Source organism: Chelonus insularis, unplaced genomic scaffold, assembly GCF_013357705.1.
Source record: "Chelonus insularis isolate UGA/USDA-ARS -01 unplaced genomic scaffold, ASM1335770v1 contig_71_pilon, whole genome shotgun sequence".
Taxonomy (NCBI): Eukaryota; Metazoa; Arthropoda; class Insecta; order Hymenoptera; family Braconidae; genus Chelonus; species Chelonus insularis.
The window spans coordinates 563,586-586,731 of NW_023276721.1; the positions used below are offsets into that span (position 1 = coordinate 563,586).

The 23,146-nt window shown below is 31.4% G+C and overlaps 2 protein-coding genes across 2 annotated transcripts; both read right to left on the reverse strand.

The window, feature by feature from the left end:
- Window positions 1-9,552: 9,552 nt before the first annotated feature.
- Window positions 9,553-10,715, reverse strand: LOC118071080 (uncharacterized). The gene is made up of 2 exons (XM_035090036.1): window positions 9,619-10,715; window positions 9,553-9,569 (listed from the first exon to the last, which is right to left on the reverse strand). The coding sequence occupies exons 1-2, from the start codon at window positions 10,571-10,573 to the stop codon at window positions 9,553-9,555; spliced, it is 972 nt and encodes a 323-aa protein (XP_034945927.1). The 5' UTR covers window positions 10,574-10,715.
- Window positions 10,716-14,277: 3,562 nt separating this feature from the next.
- On the reverse strand, window positions 14,278-16,009 carry LOC118071081 (uncharacterized). Its single transcript, XM_035090037.1, has 4 exons — window positions 15,973-16,009; window positions 15,610-15,627; window positions 14,696-15,538; window positions 14,278-14,282 (listed from the first exon to the last, which is right to left on the reverse strand). The coding sequence occupies exons 1-4, from the start codon at window positions 16,007-16,009 to the stop codon at window positions 14,278-14,280; spliced, it is 903 nt and encodes a 300-aa protein (XP_034945928.1).
- Between the last annotated feature and the right edge of the window lie 7,137 nt (window positions 16,010-23,146).

The window sequence follows — 23,146 nt, forward strand, 5'->3', positions numbered from 1 at the left end:
ATCATGTAAGATCAAACAATAGGCTGATGTGTTAGCAGGAAAAGCTTTTGATGATTCAAATTCCAGTCGAACATCAACTGGTCCTGATTTTAAGGATTCATTTTGTTTAGAACAATCAATTACAACGAGTGGTGCTATATCTATAAATTTTTTTTTCGTGAGTAGAGGTTCTGCTTCTTTATCATAATATGATGTTTGGAAATCTCTATACATATCATATAATAAGGCAAATTGATTGTGACTTATGTCAAGATTCATGTTGCCATATGGATAGCATTGTGAATTGAGGAAAAGTTTTACATCCCTTAAATCACAATGATCGAAATGACTTGCATCTTTTGTAGCATCATTTTTGCGTGCAGTTTGAAATCCTAATATAACATAGCGGGGCTTTTCCAATTGAGTTGATGTTTTTACGACCCATACATGTTTGGTTGTGTTCGGCAGCATTGGATATTCATATAATTCCCATGATCTGAAACTCACTGGAATCGGTGGGTCTTTTGCAATGTAACTTAACAATTCTACCTTTTTCATGTCTGCAACAGTGATATAAGGAATGATCCATTCAATTTTTATAAGCGTGATCGTCTCTTCAGGTTCCGCTGTAGCTTGTACAATTGCATTAAGATCGGTATTTGAACGAGTAAGTATTAATTCATGTTTGGCATTGACAATTATGCGATGATAATCTTCAGCAAATCCCAATAGCATATGTAACGGTATCGAAACATCAAAGTATCCATTATCATTAAATAATCTTTCATTATCAGTTACCCAACCTGCATTATCTAAATAATTTTTTTGACCTGGATGAAGAGATAGATATCCCTTCATGAGACTTGTAAGACCAACATTTTTATTTCGATCAATCTCAACACCATTCAATTTATATCGTATTTCTTCAAATAAATAGCATACGGCCATATAAACGAATCTTGATGTTGCTGCTACTGCATTTCCGTTAGATTTTGTAAATTTCCCCATAATATGAAGGGAACTTTTGCTTGGCAACAGACATAAATCTTGATGTTGAACTGAGATATGTATCTCATCATTATTATTATATGTTGTAGATGCATATGATTCATGAGCATGCACCTCAATGTGTGCAATAGACTCATCAAATATGACACCTTTGCTTATTGCTAATTTTTCTTCTTCCATGGTAAAAGACATGCAAGACAACACACTTTCACTTTAATTTTGTTGCACTTTTGCGTATTTTTAGTCCCAGACTTTGTAGGAATAATCGATTTTGATAAGTTAATCGTTTGAATTTTCTTCGATGACTGATGGGATTCAGGCATGATATGTTAGTTTTATAGCTTCCCCCTACTATTGGTTTATAAACAATCCCCATTACGTGACTGATTTCAAATGTAAACGTATTGTTACAGTTTCACCACGTAAATTAACCAATTGACCGTCTTGATCAACAATGCGCAGTTGTAAATTATGTATTGTCTGTACGGTGATTGGAAGATAAATGACGTTTAATGGAACTTCAATGATCTTATATCCTGGTGAAACTGATGGGAAAAATTCGTGAATCGTATGTACCAACTGATTATTCATGTATGCTCCTGTAGTAATATTACATTCAATCCTTAATGCATTAATTTTCAAGATAGATACTGGTAAATCTGATGTGTGAGTCAATTTTGGAAAAATAACTCGTGGACTAAAGCCCAACAAACTACCAATAGAATCATGCGGTTTGAAATTTATTGTTGCATTTTCACTGTAAACTTCACTGTGTAGTTCATTATTATTGGGCTTAATAGAAAATGATAATTGAGTATCAGCTTTCTTCAAATAATTTTCAATGTCTTCAATTTCATAGCTTCCTGTGGGTATTTTAATACTTTTATCTTCACCATTGAGTGTATAATAAAATTTATTATTGCCGTTATCAATATTTGGAATGGAATTGAAGGTTAACAATTCCACAAGTCCTAGGGTATATTTTTTAGATGATGATAATTCAATTGGCGGAAAATAAAACGCTTCTAGAATGGACGTTTGTCCAGACAATGTTAACGTGAGTGAATCATCCATGACTGATGCTTATTGGAAAGTGCATATTACTTTTATACTTTTCTACGTAAAAATTTTAAACACAAGTGTCCGCAATTATCTGTACTGTAATCTTGATGTTTTTCATGATTGTACAGTATTTTATCAACATTAAGATATTTCATAAGCTCATGTGGTGGCTGCAAATTGCCAAAACTGTCATAATATATAACTTTATTACCACGTTTTTTATATGCCACCCAATGAGTTCCAGGTCCAGTTTTATCATCGAGATTAATAATTGCTGATTCATTTTTCCACGGTGAAGATTTTGGAAGATCATTTCGCATAAAAACACCACGAAAAAAGGGTATTTTCATGATTTTTGCATATTTTTGAAGTTCAATATCAGTCAGTGCACGATGGGGAAAATTTAAAAGTTTTTTTTTTTTACCGGTTTCAAATACAATCCTAATCCTCTCTTGTGCGGTTTTAGACGTAGACCTTTACCCAAAGCTATTGCTTCCATTTTCTCGTTATGTCGTTTAGCTTCTTCTAATTGACGTTTGGCGTCTCTAGCATCATTAATTGCTTTCGCAATGCCAGCAGCGCCACCTGCTACAGCACCAACTGCACTTAAACCTGCAAATAGAGGTATAAGAGGTAAAATACCTCCCACTTTTGGCGGCATTGGTATAATACGTGGAACTTTGATTTTTTTCTTTCCACCAGCATCGCGAACAGTCTTTCGTGCAGCAGCTAATGCAGATTTAATAGGATCTGAACTGGAATTTAACATAAGCTTTGCTGAATTAACAACTTTTCGCAAATGTTTAACTCCCTTGTCCTTTTTGTTTTTTTCTTTCAAACCCATTCCCAATTTTGATTTAACTTTCATGACGTTGGAAATTCCTAAAGCAGCAATTCGTTCAGCAATATCTGCGTCTCTCGCAAAAAAACGTTTCATAGATTTTTCAGCAAGTATTCTATCAGCTGCGTTTCTAGCTTCAATGTTATCTCGATTTTGCGAATATGCAATATCGTGTTCTTTACAAGCAGCGTCCAATGGATTGATTCCTGGATCTCCACGTGCTAATCTCTCCTTCAATTTAGTTCCTGGACCACAATAATGATATCCTGGTATATGAAGTTCAAATGGCAATTTGTTTATAAGTGTGTTAACAATACCAGCACCTCGTTTTTTGATACGTCTTTGCACTATCATTGTTCAAGAACGACTAACTCGACACCTATAAAAGATGTAAATTTATAGCTAGAATGTCATTCTACATCAAGATGAAGTTCAATCAACAAGACATTAAGTTGCCTGTAATTAACTTTGACCTATCACGAGACACAAATATCAAACGTCACGGACAACTTTTACCAAATAGTGTCCGTGGTGTTATTTGTGGTCCATCAAATTGTGGAAAGACAAATACTCTTTTAGCACTTATTGTACATCCAAATGGCCTACGATTTGAAAATATTTATTTGTATTCAAAATCATTTAACCAACCTAAATATCAGTTTTTAAAAAAAATAATTGAACCAATTGAAGGTATTAAATTTTATGCTTTTAATGAGCATGAGGAAGTGGTAAAACCGGATGAAGCAAAACCCAACTCAATTATGATTTTCGATGACGTAGCATGCGAAAAACAAGATAATATGCGAACCTATTTTTGTATGGGACGACATAGAGATATTGACTGCTTCTATCTTTGTCAAACTTATGCACGAATTCCTAAACATTTGGTGCGTGACAATACAAACTTTCTTGTACTTTTCAGGCAAGATGACATGAATCTAAAACACATTTACGATGATCATGTAAATACTGACATGACTTATTCTCATTTTCGAGATATATGTTCAATGTGCTGGAATAATGATAAATATGGCTTCTTGGTAATTGATAAAGACAGTGATCTTAATAATGGGCGATATAGAAGAGGATTTGATTGCTTTATAAGTATAAATTCACCGTGAATACATTAAATTGTACATTATGTATGTGATTGTCAAAGTGTCAACATGAAAACTACGAAGCTGCAACAAGAAAAAAAAATATTGCATCAAATAGCAAAAGTTAGTGATGCAATACGCCAAAAGCATAAGTTGATTAAACTTGGAAGAGATATGACTCAACAAACCATGAGTGAAATATTTAAACCTATGGTGACTCCTCTTAAACAATTAGCTGATAAAACACTTATTAAAGAGGAACCTCAAGAAATAAAAATAAAAAAGAAGAACCTAAAGAAGAGCCTAAAGAAGAAGTTAAAAGCAAACAAGAAAGCCTTACACCTGATTATGAAATAACTGATGATGATTCTTATACAACAGCAACAATTACCCATCAAAGTACTCCTATTAAAGACATACCTGTAGTAAGGTATTTGAAGATGTTCGATTCTAAGCTCTTGTCCAAAGAATTAGATACAAAGTATGGCATACGAAAGTTAAAAGGTAATCGACTGATGATGGGTGATTCTGAAGTCAGGTTCGACAATAATTTTATTTATATTGGTGATAGAAAATACAATACTACTTCTGGTCTATTGGAATTATTATTTATGAATTCACCTGATCAATCAAAAATAACAAAAGAAGATGAAAACACTTATGGCAGAATTATCAGTATGACAAACGCCTATCGAAAGCATTATCTTCCTGACAGAAGTATCAGAGTAGATAAGAATTTAAAAAAATTCACCGACATAATCAGTAAATATATACCAAAAAGTGGAGAAAGTTTACCACAATATATGATTAAACATAAACAAAATCATCCTACCGATTATATTTATTGGGATGATCCCAATGAACTTGTAGATCGACTTCGTTTACTTATTGCATCTCAAACTGCTGGAAATTTCAGTCATACTAACGAAATTTTATCAATTTTAGAGGAATTGCGTGAAGCTGAAATCATTTATTAATCTGATGTATTCTACACAGCTACTCATTCTTTGAAGAACTTTTGAAGTGAGAGGTTTAAAAATGAGTGTTGACGTTTTTGGACGACAATTAGCGAAAGATATTGTGAAAAGTGCTGTTCGTGGGCCTCCTGGTGAAGGATTCAAATTAACTGTGGATCAACAGTTTGACATGGATAATAAGAGATTGTGTAATCTCGCTGAACCAGTAGATTTGAATGATGCAACATCATTAGGAGTAATTGAAAAAAAGATTACAATTTTAAAAAAATTTATTGAAATAGAATTACGTCTGTTACGCGAAACTGTAGCAAATTTAAGAAGAATTGTTGAAGAAAATAGAGAAAGAATCAAAATCATTAATGTTCAAGTAGAGCAACATATTGAATCATCACAAGAACATCGTAAACGTCTGAAAGAAGAATTGAATGAAACAATTGAACTGCATGAGTCAGATCGATTACGTTTACTGAAAAAAGCAAATCGTAAACAAGCTGAAAGTATTAAACAATTGGAAGAAAATATTCGGAAATATCTTGATCAGCAGCATCATGAACAAGGAGAAAAAAATAATAACTGAAGAGCTGCATAGACCGGTCAGAAGAAATTATCAACGACGACATGTTGATATACGTGGGCTTGATGAAACTTGGCAAGCTGATCTAGTTGACATGACAGCATATAAATCTTATAATAAAGGTCATCAGTATTTATTGACTATTATTGATATTTTTTCAAAATACGCTTGGGCTGTGCCCACAAAATCTAAAAATGGTAAAGATGTAGCCCATGCAATGAAATCGATTCTATCACAAAAAAGAGTGCCAAAATTTTTGCATGTTGATAGAGGAAAAGAATTTTACAATAAAGAATTTGAAGCACTTATGAAACAATATAATATCAAAATGTATTCCACATTTAGTAATCTTAAGGCATCTATATGTGAACGATTTAATCGCACGTTAAAAAGTCAAATGTGGAAACAATTTACGTTGCGAGGTAATTACCAGTGGATAGACATCTTACCAAAATTGATGACATCATATAACAATAGCAAACATAGAACCATCAAAATAAAACCGATTGATGTTACTTCAGCCAATGAGAAACAATTACGTCATACTATCTACAATAATAAACTTGAAGTTCAACAAAAAATAAAAAAGACTAAATTTAAGGTTGGGGACAAAGTACGCATAAGTAAATATAAGCATGTCTTTGAGAAGGGATACACCCCTAATTGGACAACTGAAATCTTTAATGTAAGTCAAGTATTGAATACTGATCCAGTAACCTACAAGCTTGTCGACTATCAAGATCAACCGATTGAAGGAGGTTTTTATCAAGAAGAATCGACTAAGGTTCAATACCCTGATATTTATTTGGTAGAAAAAGTTCTGAAAAAACGTGGTAATCAAGCTTTTGTCAAGTGGTTAGGATTCGATAAAACACACAATAGCTGGATTAACATAAAAGATTTATAATGTCTTTAGCTGAAGAGCTAGAAACAATGGCTGACAAAATGTATAGTGATGCTCAAAAATTACCACGTTATACAAAAGATAAAGCTGCTAATATTAAATGGATATCTTTAACTCATAAAGAACAACAACGAATTAAAAGAGAAAAAAAAATAATTAAACGTCTTGATAAAATTAATAAACGAATGTTAAAAGAAATTAAAAAAATAAGACCAATAAGAATGAAGATGATTTTGTCATATTATTTGTAGAAGATGAGTTCAATACAAACTAATGTAAATAATTTATAATATTTTTTTTTATTGAATAAATTTTTTTTTTCTTACAAATTATTTTTTTTTTAACATAAACCTCATATTTAAAATAATTTATTTACACTATTTAATATAAATTATAACCCCAAGGAAGTGTATCAGTTGTTTGTGCTAGAAGAACTCTTTTATTGTCTTCCCAACTTAATGCTAATTTTTGTCTACTAATTGTATGTACTTCATGTTTCTTGCTGACTATATGATATTCCGTTTTACATAATTGTTCATGATTAAGTAAGCATTTTTTGTAATCATCAAATGTTATAGATTTTATTGTTGCAATTTTGACACCCTTTGCTTTACTATATTTGTCTTTTTTATTTTGAACTTTAAATGTGTACATTTTTGCTTTTAGACCAATGAATTCCGTCATTATTTCACCTTTATTTTCATCTTTTATAAGGCCTACAATTTTTCTATTAACTAATGGGATATTAAAACGGTTATTTGGTGGATAGTCTGAGGTGTCAAATTTATGTATATTATCTTTGATGCAATCATAAATATCAGCATTGAGAAATTGATAAATTAAACTATCTGTATCTGTGTATAATAATTTTACCTGATTGTCTGTAAATTGTCTTTTAATTAAATTGTAATGGAAGTCATAAATAAACATTTTTGAAAGATCTAAAACTACAAATCCTACGTATATCGGCTTATTGAAATATATATTTTTTCGCTCCATTTCTATTATTACCATGTCATTGTCAAAAATTATACTATTGTGGAATTTTGGAGAGGCAATGAGATTTTTTGCACCATACCGACCTTCCCACTGTGTAACTAACTTTACATCTTTATACTTCCGAACGTTTTCCATTGTTTTTCCGTAAACTGCATTATTCATTAATTTATAGAAATTCTTTTCAAAATCATTTTTAGATTTTTTTCGTAAATCTGTATTCAGATCTACATACTTCTTCATCCATGGTGATTGATTAAATTTAAGGATCCTATGGATTTTGGTTACAATCATTCCTAAATCGAGACATTGTTTTAAATTTCTGTAGTGAATCACATATTCAAGTTTAGGTAATAATGTCGTCATAAGTTTGCTGCTATTGCTGTTTGGAGGTTTACGGTGTTCAGGACACAATGGCAAATCTTTATGATGCTCGTGTAAGATTTTTGGATACTCTAAATCAACCTCGAAAATGTAACCAACTGGAGAATCATTGGAGATATTTTTAATTATTTCACAGATATTAGAAATATTGATGTCATCTTTCACCCATTCAAATGATCCAGTTGGTAGGTACTCACTCATTGCTGCTCCATACAAATTATTTACATCAAAATACATGAGATATGATATATTTTCATTGGGGTTATAATCATTACACATATACGGGTTATTTGCTTTTGCATATCTATTTGAACACTGTGCCACTCCTCCTCTAATACCTTTTTCTATGAAATTAAGCATTTCCACATTGTCCAAGAGTTCGAGTTCAATTTCTGTATATTTCAACATAGCATCAAAAGCTAATCCAGGTGCAGTGTAGTAATGTAACGGATCAAGCTCATAAGTAGAGATACAACTTTGTCTAAAATTTTGAAAAATGTCTGCTAACAGAAGAACGTCTGTTTTTAAATATAAATCTGAATATTCACCGAGGGTGTTTAGTTGAAATTGATCCCAAACGTGGCGTGCATGTTGGTAATCGTCATCGGAAATGGCCGAATCGTTGAGTTTCGAATAGAATTTTGTTTTGTCAGGTAGTTGTCGTTCGTCAAGTTTTTCCCAACTGTCAATACATTCATATGGGAAAACACCTTTACGAGTTACTAACTGAAATTTATCTGGCTCGGGATAGAAACTTTTGGTAATTGATTTTGCGTTATTATCCAAAAATGATGCAAGTTTCTCAATACTATTGCTCATGAATCGGAAAGAATCAATAAATCGTAATTTAACAAATATTTCTTTTTTTCTTTTTTCGTGGGAAATTTTCTGATCAACTGTTTTTGTAAATGCTATGTATTTTTCTTTATTGACAGGTAATAATTCCATATAACCTTTAAATGATGCAGCTAATGATTTAATAAAAAAATGTGAGTCATATCCTGAGAGGTTATGAAAAATGACTGGAATTATGCATGAATTTTGATAATTTAAATTACAATTAACATGAGCAGCGCCTCGATAATTGCCTGTAAAGTGACAGTGATCATGTACTTTCGTTTCATCATGTAAAAATGATTTATTACAAATGTGACAGATTTTTGCATTATGAAAATCGTTTAACTGTTGGGATGTTAATGGTTTCATTGGTACTGCGTTTTCTAGGTAAGTTTTGACAGTTTCAGCTATTTTTTTCAACTCAGTCATGAACCAGTTTATACAATTAACGTCACGTTTAAGATTAAATCGACATTTTGAATTGTCATATGTACAGTGCATATAATAGGCTACACTACATGGAATATGCTTTTGATTACCTTCATTATCAGGTTCAAGAATACTCTCAAGATCGGCATAGATAGCAAATGGCACAGGCTGTTTAAAATGAAAATTTTTAAATTTTATTTTAACACCTTTTTCCGGAAGTGAAATTCGCGTATCATTCATATTGATACAATCTTTTTGATGATTTTTATATGATTTTTCTATCTTAAAGTGATTTAAACATCTATCACATAAGAATAGTTTGTGTGCATTTTTAGAAATTTGATTTCCAACTAATCTTGAAAGATCCTTTATCAGACAAAAATGAAAAACTGGATTAATATTATTATTTTCATCACCTACTTCTACTCTACTTTGTACCATTAACAGGTGAATACATGGCTCATCTACTTTATAATATTTACTTAAATATAACGGAATAATTTCACAATTATTATCTAAACCATACGTACAGTCATCTAAACCATACACATTTATTGGTAAATCGTTGAGTTTTTCAAATTTTGGAACATCATGTAAGGTTGTGGGACAGTTGATACCCTCACATTTTAACACACTTTTGTAATCAGGATATGAACTTGTTCTTGTTGAATTTACAAAAACAGGATAAAGAGCTGCAGTAACAGCCCAAAAGAAACAACATTGATCGTTGTTTTTAATATTTAGTACTGCTTTTTTTTGTTGTATAAATTTTGGTAGAGGTATAAATGTAGATTGTCCAGCTAATAGAGGTTGATAACGATTAATATTGACTTGCAGATATTCAATTTCTACAAGTGACCAACCAGAATCTCGTTCTTGAAAATCCTCGACTTTTGTTAGTAGTTTGTCAACAACATTTTCCAGAAAATGTTTTTTTATGTCTGTTGACGGCAAAATTGCTTCATTTTTAACATTAAAGTACTTAATTTCTACAACTGTTCCATCATTTGTTTGATTACTGAATTTACAAGCAAGGACAAAGTTCACTTTTAAATTTCCCTCACTTGTTACTATATCTGTCAACTTTTCGGTAATCAGCTTTTCAGCGTCCAATAAGAAGTCTCGTAAATTTAGATGTTGCAAGTTAATGACAACACCAGTGCGAATTCGATTTTGGAAAATATTTTCTAAATCTTTCCATCGAATCAATTGTTCTGTTGATTGAAGGCTTCCTCCAACGATTGAATGATTTATAAACTTTTCATGTAATGTTGCGAGTGCTGCAATTATCGATTGAATTCGTTGTTTTTCACCAACCGATAAACCACTCGATTGCAAATGTCTGTTTAATGTAGTCATATTGTCACTACTCATTCGCACCCACTTATCAATGATTTCACTAGATTCATGATTCAAAGATGGTAGAAGAGTATAAGCCTCCTCCATCATTTTAATTAAATCAGAATAATAGTTTAATGCACTCATTTCTTTCGACTATACTAGACAAACTTCAGAATTACAATGATGAAAAAGCGTGTTTGAAAAGATTTATATAGGATTTTGGATGACCTTGTAATGTGGTGCCATAATCCGAAAAAATTTCTTGAAAGTTCGAGAATATCAATTACCAAATTTAACCGTCATTAAATAACGATTTTCTTAAAATGTAGAGAGGGGAAATATTTAAATCAAAAGAACAATAATTTCAAATATTTATTGTATTCATTATTTTTGTAACATGAAAATTTTTTTTTAGATTACATTGATTATCGTAAGATTTACTTTTCATCAATTGTATCCATTATATTTTTTTTGTTTGACATGTAAAATTTTAGATTACATTTCATCATCAACTATGAATTCAAAAGAATTGTTAGCTCCACCATGGTACAACAATGATAATCTGTTGTCAACGGCCAACTCAACCAATTTTTCAAATTCTTTATGATTTTCCAAAATTTTCACCGTTCTTGGAGGTAAAAATATCATGTAGCTATTTTTAACTGTTGCCACAACTTTTGTTCCATACACAGTTTCAAGTTCTTTTAAACCAGTAATTTTATACGTTTTAGACGGTTTTAATGTATCCATCTTTTTGGTTGGTAAGTACGTCTTACACTTGGCAATTTTATTTACTCTTGATAGATCCATTTTTACTGTTTTGAATTATGTAGTAGTAGATCAGTGATTTTAAACATGAGTCGCATGGGTATAAATACAATTCATCCCCTCCAAAACAAAGATTCCAAAATGTTTCAATTTTTGATGCAATCATAAATTAAAACATGCATAAAAAAACGTTTGCATAATGTTTCATCATCATCCCCCGCTGAAAACTTCCAGAACATGTCAAGGCTGTGAATCAGCCCTGAGATCATTTGAATTCTTGCTTGATTTTCCAAGAAAAAATCGAATGCATAATGTTGCATCATCATTCTCGCTGAAAATTTCTAGAATATGTCAAGGCTGTGAATCATCCCTGAGATCATTTAAATTTTTGCTTGATTTTTCAAGAAAAAATCTTGAGGGGTTGGCATGATGTTTCATCATCGTTCTTGCTGAAAATTTCAGACTATCGAAAATTACATATAATGAAAAAAAATATAATTTTATAGACAATCGTTGTAGTGATCAAACAATAAAATTAGATATTATAATTTTAAAGTGGGGATAAACATATAAATAGATGATTTACCAAAAAAACTTTTCAGTTGGGTTTTACATTTTGGCATGTATACAAATTTTTGAGCACATCATGGAAATGATATTGGATGTTCAAGGTTTCAAGCAGCCAAATAATCAGTTTTTAGTGAAAGAATTGGCGACTATTACAATCCAAGATAATAGTGATGGTATGGAAGACATTTCAGTGATAATTTTTAAACCGCCATATCAGTGGGAATATTTACCTGAAAAATATAAATGCATAAATTCGTGGTTGATACGTAATTATCATGGCATTCCATGGAAATCTGGAACAATACCATATGATAAACTTCCATACATTCTTCGTGTACTTGTTAAAGATCGAGACCGTATTTACGTGAAAGGAGATGAAAAGAAAAAATGGTTAGAAAGTTTAATTGACAACTCAAAAGTTGTAATTAATTTGGATGAGCTTGGATGTCCTTCGCTACATGTTCTGGATATGAATCATCTAAGAGATTGTGGGGTGCATAATGGAGAAAATAAAAAATGTGCAGAAAAGAATGTAAAAATTCTAAAAGCATGGTATATGGTGAATTTTCATGAAAAAACCCCATTTGAGAAGTCATTCAAATTGTATTGTTTATTAAAAAATATAACAAAAATGTCAAGTGAAGATATTGCTTGTCTTCCAAAGTATTTTTTCTTGAAGATTGTTCCAGAATACATCGACGATATTTGGGATAAATTACCGGAACATTTACAACTCGATAGAGATATCTTATTGCATCGTAAATGTTACAAACATTACATGTCATTAGATCATACAAGAACATTGAGAATTAATTGTATTGATTGTAAAAAAGAAAAATTCATTCATTCAAATACATAAAATAAAAATGTATAATTTTTATTTCTTAAATAAAAATTCTTTCTCAAGATAAAAATCTTATTATTATTGTTAAAGAAGTCATTTAACGTAAATAATTATAAATCATAGTTCAGAAAATATAAAATGAAAAAGATAATAATTTTTCGTTTCAATAATTTTTTTACATTTAAAATACGTTTAGTTATGATTACTCATACAGTAAATAAAATATTTCAATTGATTATTCATAATATGTATTCTGTCTTACTTCAATAAGTAACAGAGAATGAGAGCATAAACAAAGTGAAAAAGAGATAAGGGTGAGGAAAATATGATGCAGTCGACCGACTGAGTCAAACGTTAACGTTTCTAAATGAAATGAAATAAGTCGATTATTTTTCGACACATGGCCCTTTCAACTCTTGCATGAATCACAGCTTCTTAGCGGAGAATAAAAGTATAGACAAAGTGAGGAAGCGGTGGCGGAGCGAGGAAAAGAAGATAGCAGAGGCATGAGCGACAAAGAAAACGCGTTTAATTAAAATCCCAATCGAAAAAATATGTGTCTAAAATTATTTATCCATAGTAGAGATCGTTTACAAACTATTTTAATAATTAAAAAGAAAAAATGTCATTTATAAATTTTTTTTTAGTGAGAATTTTTTCTTGTTGTCAAATTCTTTTCTTCATCTGTAATTTGATGCTGAGTGATGTGATCAAGGCCTCTCTATATAGATTTAAATCAATATCGTTCAATGATTTTTTCACCATTGGCCTCTTTGAAAAATATAAACATTTAGCCATGGTGTATGATGCATAGGACAAAATATTTAGTTCATTTTCGACAGTCAAACTGATCAAACCATACCAAGTAAGTAGTGACTTTTGCTTCATTCAAGTATAAAAAGTGTGTTTTTTTTTTAATTTTTATGCATTAATATAATTATTTATTGAGTGTAATTGTGAATTTTATAAATTGTTAAATGATAATTTATCAAGTGGGAGAATTTTTCTTTTTTTAAGTTTGAAAACAATCTATCATAATCGTTATTACTTTTTAGAAAAAGATGTGCACTTTTATTTTTCCGGAGGCCTGGTTCGACCTACCGATCACCCTCCTAGAAATTATTATTCTAATGACACTTGAAGATCATTGGGAAGAGACGGGAGGGATAGAAGGCGCTACCCTTACACTTTGTGGCGTAACGGCTACCTGCCTAACGTTCTCCGGTAACGTCATATGGTTCCGGATAGAAGGAGACATCTCCGTCGTGCCACCACCTCTAAGCCAAGAAATCATCACTGTCGAAGACAGTGATAGTGAGGTAGAAGTTCTACCTCCTTCTCCAGCGACTGTGTCATCGGAGGATAGTGAGGTAGAATTTCTACCTCCTTCACCTCCAACAATTGATGACGATGATAATTATGATGATGATTCCACTGACTATGATGATGGTTATGATACTGTAAGTCTTGTTTTATGATTAGTTTTTCTAGTTTTACTTATATGAAAAAAGTTATTAAAGCAAATAATTTTGATTCTTACAGGTAGATTAATGCTACTTGGGAACCATCATTCAAGGGATCATTATTTTTTTATAAAAAAGAAAAAATATATTATAATTTTTTTTAATAAAAAAAAAAAAAAATTGACTTGAAAGAGAAATTGTTTTTACTCTAAAACGTTTTCCCAATCATCTAACATCCTTGAGACACATCATCGCCATTTTTTTTTCTACGGTTATTTTTTTTTGCTGATAATTATAATATTATCGCTGAAGATAATTTATCACCAATCAGGATCGGTAAAAAAAAAAATCGCTGCCGATAATTTATCAGTGTCGATAACTTATCGCGGTTGGTAACTTATCGTCAAAGTTATCGCGGTCGGTAATTAGTGCGGATCAGAACCCACTTTTTTTGACTTGGCCGGTATTGCAGAGTGATCCAGAACCGGCCCTGCTTATCTACTGATAACAATTCCAGATTTTGATGGCAAATAAGGGCTTGGTTCTTTTTTTTTTTATTGTGCCGTAATTCGCCAACCCAAGTTGCTTCAAAATAAGATAATAAAGGCTCCAATAACTCACTGTTATTATCATAAAAATCACACTCCACAATTGCTTCGTATCCAGCTGTCACATGATCTGGTGGAATGAAGGCTAACGCTGATAGCAAACGTAAATTATAGGCGAAAAGAACATCTGTGTTATAACGAGCTTGTAACCCGCAAGCCTGAATCCGACGCCAATAACATTGGTTGAAGTGGAAATTGCAGCCGGCGACTTTAACTCCTGCGTATACTTCTTTCAAAGCTTCAATAAATGCAGTTTCAAAATCTACCATAATAACACTTGGCGAAAAATTAGGCAAAGATCGGCGCAAAACTTTCAACACTTGAATATAAGTATTTTTCAATTTATTCGGTAATAGTACATACACAAGTGGGACAGATCTACCTTCCATGAAGCCATGTATTATAGTGTATAGTTGCGAAAAATTGTTTGGTGCAACACGAAAAGTTCCATCACCTAACCACTGTTGACATCTACTTAAAACATTCAAATTTTTATGCGTTGTAAACATCAAAAATCGCCTCTTCGAACCACCATTATCATATAATAAAAATAGTTCTCCAGTGTGAGTATATTTGAATTCTTCTGTTAATACCAATTCACAACGTGATGATACATCCGGGAGTTGAGGGTTTTCTTTAGCTCTAATACGATTTACTGTTCGACTCATGGATGAAAGCTTAGGCAACAAAGCCGAAACAGGTGATAGCACACCACGTAATGCTTGAGTAATTACAGTAGCTGGTTTCGAATCATTTGTTCGTGCTTTTTTAGCAATTTTAGCTTTTATCATCTTCATTTCAACTGCAGCAATATCACTGGCATGCTCGTGCTTTGGTGTAACACCGACAATGTTTCCTAAACATCAATAAAATATGAATAACTAATATAAAAATAATAAAACTAATGATAAATCACCAAATAATTACCAGTTTTTAGTTCAGAATCTGTATGAATTAATACGTTACAATTAAATCTTGATGCACAACGCCATGATATATTTGTTTTGTTAACTGATTTTTTGGAGTATAAAAAACCGTCGTAAAGTAACAATTTCTTTTGTTTTTGTGATAATATAAATTTCAATGGCATCGTGTCAGTAAATACATAAATTAATAATTCAGATAGAAAATATAATACATAAATAACACTGAAAAGATCAAACAACGAAGGATCAAACAATAATCAATGTAATTGAACGTTTTAGAGTAAATAATATAATATACACTACACAAGCTACTACTATGGTATGTGGCACTAAGGTTACGGTTAGACCTACTTGCTCTAATTACTTTTTTGACCACTTGGTGTCGTCCCTATTTGCCACATTAGGTTTTGACCTACTTGCTCTAATTACTTTTTTGACGACTTGGTGTCGTCCCTTCCAATGCACTTTACCAATAGTACAAACTAGTAGTAGTATAAAAAAAATCCGATTGATGGCGTAATTATCAGATCAACTTCATGTATATTAACAAAATATCACATGACAACACTGTAATATAGCAAAAATGTCACGCGTTGAATTTAAATATTTTAATATTATTCAATGCAATGATAAAAATATGTACAGCATTTAATTACTTCATGGTGTAGATATTATATTATAAGTATATTTTGTATGAAGATATTTCATCCAAGGATAATTTGTCTTAAGAATTTTCTGTCTCAAAGATATTTTGTCCCAGGCTATTTTGTCAGGGATATTTTGTCGGGGATTTTTTGTCCCCGGATAATAACGCCGATTACCGATGAGGTGTATATGGAAGAAAATCTACATACTGATAATACAGAAGATGATGAAGATAGAGATAAAGATTTCGTACAACAGCAAAATGATTCTGAACCATTGTATCATAATGCTCCTTTAACAATCGCTGAAAGCATGCTATTAATATTAGCTCTTTTCATGCATCATAATCTAACAGCATCATGTATCGGAGATATCATTACTGTAATAAATTTACACTGCATACGGCAAGGCCTAAAGAAGAATAGCCTGTTTAAATTAAAAAAATATTTTTCGTTCGAAGAGTCTGAAATGATCAAACATTATTACTGCACAACGTGTATGCGATCTTTATTGTCTGAAATGGATGTTTGTCCTTCTTGTCCGAGGCGAGATAAAAATCCATATTTCATTTAGCTCCCTTTTCTTGAACAATTAAAAGAAATGTTTGCAAATGTTTTCGATTTGAAACACCAAATGAGTTTGGTCTGATGACTGAAATTTATGACGGAGAAATTTATCAATCATGGTATAATAACGGATTTCTTTCCAATCCGAATAACATATCTTTCAGCTGGTACACAGATGGAGTTCCAGTGTTTAATTCATCTCAAGTCAATGTATGGCCTCTGTATTTTACAATAAGTGAGCTCTCTTTTGAAGTACGCAAGAAAAAAGAAAATACTCTACTCTTGGGATTGTGATATGGAAATAACAGCCTGATATGAATAAATTTTTTTACGCTTTAAGAAATCGCCAATGGTATTGAAATATTTCGACCAAGGCATTGTAATCCTCTTACTGTTAAAGGAATATTGTTGATGGGTACATGTGATCTTCTTGCTAAAAATGACTGTTTAAATTTTACTTAATATAATGGATATTTTGGCTGTCCAGCTTGTTTTACAAGAGGTAATTATCTACAAATTGGTCCAAGAAGCTACGTCCATTTTTACCCGTATGAAGATATAATGATATTAAGATCATCATTATCAACATTATGACAACAATTTGCTTCAATAGCAACATTCGATAATCCATTTTTTGGGGTCAGAGGTCAAACGGCATTATCAAGACTAATGCCTGATTTTATTGAGGGCATGGCAGTTGACAGGATGCATGGCGTTGATGGTGGCGTGGTAAAAAAATTATTAACGTTGCTTTTTGATCAAAATTGTAGCAATTATGTTTTTTCTCTTCATGCCGTTATAAACATCATTGATGACAGACTAAAAAGTATAAAACCTCCTAAATGTATACATCGGATGCCACGAACTATCAAAGATTTGCTGCATTGGAAATGTTCCGAACTAAAAATATGGTTCTCTTGCTATTCTATTCCTGTGTTAGAAGGTATCATGCGAATAGATTATTTTCAGCACTACTTGTGTTTAGTTATGGGACTCGCTATTCTCAATTCTGACACTATAACTGAAAATGCTGTTGATATTGCAAATGACTTACTTCATAAGTTCGTACAACAATTTCAAGCCATGTACGGTCTTCAGTTCTGCTCTATAAATATACACCAGCTTCTACATCTGTCTGACAGGGTAAGAACTCAAGGTTCTCTTTGGACTAATACGTGTTACGAAAATATTAATGACCAAATATTAAAATCTATACATGGAACAGGACACATAGGCTCTCAAGTAGCGAACTCACATTATCAACTAATTAAGAGAACACGATTGTTAGATTATTTACAAGAGGGAGAAGTTTTAGAGTTTTGTAAAAAAACTAGATATCAAGTGAAAATTATTGAAAAAGTGACTGATAATTGTTATAGTGTTGGAACTTGAAGAGAAGTATAATAGTTCTTTAAGGTTTCAAACAAGATGTGCATGCAGTACATACTTTGTAGGTATTTGAAAATAGAAAATGTAAAAGTTTTGGAAATCGTAAAATAGAAGTTAAAGAGAAGATTGAGGTCAAAAGCAAGATATATTCAATAAAGCGAAATTTTTGAATTTCTTTTTAAAAAATTATGAATTAAAAGAGAATAAAAAGAGAATTTAGAGAGTAAATGTAGGATGAAGAGAACTGTAAGAATCGAAGTAGAACAAATATTTCGACTCGGGGAGCTAGTCGACTTTTCCTCCCTGGATGTGAAATTTATTGTTATTTATAGTCTAGTCGTGGTGTGATTTTAATTGTAAAATTCAGAATACTATTCAAATCAGGAATTTTTCACATAAAAAATAAAATGATTCTGAAAAAATTCTATGTAGACAACAAGTGTGTGAATTTTTTTCTAAGAAGAAAAAAAATACTTTTCCCGGTCTGAAACCTTACATCTAATTTTATATTTCCGCAGAAACCCAAAATTTACATGTTTTTTATAGTATGAAAAAGTATGATAAAATTTTTTGTTTATTGTACTTCCTTAAATTTTGACATAGTTCTTGAGATCTTTGAATTCAATCATCATCGTTCAGCATGCTAACCCACAATGTGTGTGTGCGTACGTATGTATGGACGTCAGCATTTTTTTCGTTTTCGATATCTCAAAAACTGATTGAGATATCGACTTCAACCAAAATTAATTTGAGAGTTATTATCAAAAAGAAGATCTGAGTACAATTTGGAAAAAATCGGTCGAGCCGTTTTTTTTATAACAAAATAACTCATAAAAAATGTAAAGATTAGCTATTTACAATACTCTTAAGTCAAACAATAACATTTTCATTTGAAAATTGAGTCGATACTCACTAGACATTATTGTTCACAACTTAATACAGCTTTTATAAAACATGCATTGTTTATAACAATATGAATTTCTTATAAACAATTGAAAATTGTATTTTTCGATTAACTAATGCATATATCACACTGATTTAGATGTTTCTAACAAAATAATCTTATTAATGATGAAATATGACTCATTAAAATTAGATATTGTTTATAACAATACGAATTTGTTATAAACAATTAAAAAATCTATTTATTGACTAAGTAATGTGTATATCACAGGGATTTGGATGTTTCCAACAAACATTAATAATAACTATTTTAATTTGTTATAAGCAATCACTAATGGGAAGTTCGTCGTGTTAGCACAGACAAAGTGTGCTCAAACCTATTCTTATGAATTTAAACACCGTCATTTGTGTTACAAAATACATGCGTACCATTCTTCTGTGAATAGTAATATTTTTGAAAATTAAAGTTTACTGTAATCGGTTTGAAGCGAGGTACAAATTTAATCTAATGTATGAATTATAAAATATGGATGAATATTTTCAGATCACGGATTCTTATTCAAACCTTTCAGTGTTTGGATTTTCTGTAGCTCTAGCTATTACTTTCTCTATTCCATTTATTTTATTTTATGGTCTTGAGATTAATTGTCATATGAACATATATTTTGTATAAGTTATTCTGACACTGTGCATTACAATGACTAAACATTTTTTATATATTTGTTTTTAAAATTGGACACTAAAATGGTAACTCAAATTAACGTCCAGTAAGTTCTAATCTCGAATATTAATTGAAAAAAAAAATTTTAGTGTGGCTAATAACAAATCTATAGGCTGTTTAACAAATGAATTGAAATATTTTCCTGCTCCCCATATCTTTCAAAATTTATCTAATCATTTTTTTTTAATAGTCGAACCAAATATTATAGGCGATTAAATCGAAAGAAGCATATAAAATTAATGATTCAATAAAAATTAATTAATTACTTGAAAAAAATTAAACCACTATACCTCAAAGTTTGAGATGATTTTTTCATTCGAAAAACCGAAAAGATCCAAGATTTTTACAAAATACTTCATTCCAATTTTACAGAGCACAGCAATAAAAATGATAATGTACTATTATGGACCTTTTTCTAAATTAAAACGGTAAATTATAAATTATCCCTGGAAAGATGATATTAAAACTAGCCAAAGAATGATAAATATTCAATATATTTTAAATTAACTTACCAATGATAGAATAATTGGCTATCAATTGAATGCAGAATCTAAACAAGAAAAAAAACTTTACTTTATGTTTCAAAATTTCTCTTTGTTTTTGAGACAAGTCCAATCATCGGTATCTATTGGTTTTCATATCTCATTGGACATCTATCATGTATTTTACGTTGGTATGATGTACATTGGAATGTCATGTTCTTTCCATCGTCCTTTGTGTATAATATACAAATATTCTCCATTGATTCTGATGCTTTTAACAAATATGATGCAATATCGAATCTGCGTTTATTTGGATCATAGAAACGGTTTTCGAGAATAGTTTGAAACCAAAAATCCGTCATATAATATATAATAAATATCCTAAAAGTATACTCATCAGACTGTACTGACCGATTGATAGTCAAATCGGTCTCAGTAAAAACTTTCCACTGTATATCTAATATCAATGCAATTAAAGACGTTGTCTTCTTATATGAATGCAGTATGCCGAGTGGTTATAAATTGCACATTTTTTCAATGTTCTGGTGAAGATTGAGCTATTAAATAGCTATCAATAACATCACCATCAATCCATGATGTGTCACTTAATGTTCTAAATTCTGTAGACCACAAATTATATTCAGACACATCGAGTAAAACATTGGGATTACATTTATATTGTGCTACTGGATAATCTGCATTGATATCTTGATAATAATATTCAAGATCATTAAATATTGCCGTAGAAAACATGGGTGTTCGTTTCCGGTTTTTTCTATCAAGCTCCGTTGTAATTGTATGTAGGATTTCTAATTTCCATGTTTCGATTATGCTTGCTATCGATGATTTTTGAAATCAAACGATTGGTATAGAATTTTTCTAAATGATCTTTCATATGAACAGCCCAAAATTCATCATCTCTTAGTATTTTTGACTGCTTCTTACCTGAAGAAGTCCAGAGTAAAAATATACAATAACTACGATTTGTAATATGTAATAATCCTTGTTTTTTGTAATAAATCACATGATGGGTGTTCATTCTACTCATGTCTTCGTTAGTATAAATTTTACTTATTTCTGCAACATTTTCTTTGAAAGCTCCTTCTGGTGTTAATTCTTTTTCCTTAATGGCACAAAAAATGTCTACAATTTCATTATTGTTTATAGGTTCACTGGATGGAATAGCTGATAAAAATGGTTGTTTAAGATCAATAAATAATTCACATTTTTGAATTTTCGAATCTTTCTCTTTTCTTCGAAATTGATTCCAAGCTTGTTTTAAACTTTCTTCCTTGTATTCGCTTGCAACAGTATTCCGTTATCCATATCTACTATAATTTTCTTAGGCACTTGATTCATGGCTTCAGCCATCTTTTGAAGTTCATCTTGTTCATTACCTTGAACAACGGTTGCTGAACATTAAATGTTAAAAGCAAATCTCATGCCATGGTTGATGCGCTTAGCAGATGCTATTTTAGCCAAGACAGAATTCATAGTTTCCACATTGTTATTATTTATCTCTTGTGATAAACTATCTGCATTTAACGTTATTTGTTGAAAGGCTACTTCAATTTGTTAAAATACACCTGTTTTTATCATATCTAGAATATAATTAATTTCATCTTTTTTCAGCTTTTTATTACAAAAATAACTGGCACAAACAACTGATCAAGTCGCACCACCAGTGTCAGCTCGAATCAGTCAGCCATAGCTTAATAATTGTACGAGAAGATATCTAAACTTATCTCTTAAGTACTCCACGAGGCCGAGGAAGTCGATTGATTCTTTGGATCGTCTTGGTAGAGCATCATTCAGGCAGCTGGTGGAGTTTGCCTGGTAACCACCGGCTTCGTGCAGCGGCCATCTTATTAACATCAAAGTCAGCAGCTTCTCCAGCTTGGTCGACCCATCGAGGGACAACGTAAGCTTAAATTTTGCTCTGGCTTCGCTTAATTTAATTTTTATAATCGCTTATTGCATGAAAAAAAATTGTAGTCCGAGTATGAGCTTTGCGAATTGTCACGTTTGTGTGAGCTATGTGTGAAGCGTGATTCTCACACCCGGAAATTCTCTGAGGCTCGACTAGCATTCGCCTCAGCTTCTAGTCCGGTCTCCCGGCTAATTCCTCGCTCAGGTATTCCCTTCTGGAATAGTCGCAATAGAAATTGTTATTGTAATTCGCGTAGTAAATAAAATCTCTAGCGTCGAATTAATTAAAAATAATTATTGAAAATTCTAGTTGAGTTTCAGTTCTCTGAGATCTTGATATCATTTGTATATTAAATTGTCAGATTAATTACAAAACCACAACTTTCTAAGTAATAAATAATTGTACTCGCGCCGTTAAGAGTCTCTAATTGGAAATCTATCGAATAAAGCCTAGGTACGTCTCAGCATAAATATTACTTGAAAGAATTTCACTATTAACGGCAGAGGTAAATCTACCTGGCGCCCTATTGTTTCTATTTCCAGAATAATTAACTAATACAACAATCTTTGCTTCAAATCTCAGCCAATTAATATATAACTCGCATATTAATTAATAAATTTCATAGCTTACAACTGGTCGGTCACGTACAACAGGTGACCTACCAGGGCGTTGTGTCGGATCTGTTCCACCGTTTTTTTTTGTTGTTTTTTTGACCTCTCTTTTCTGGCTGTGAACAAACACCGTTGGTTGTTGATAAATTGATAATAGAATTTTCTCTTACTATCTAGTCTCTCTAGGAATTTTGTGAACTAAGATTTCAAATTGTATCCGTTCTTGTGAATTATTCATTTTACAACCTCAATAGAAGAAAAATAAACAACTAGGGTACTTGTTTACACATA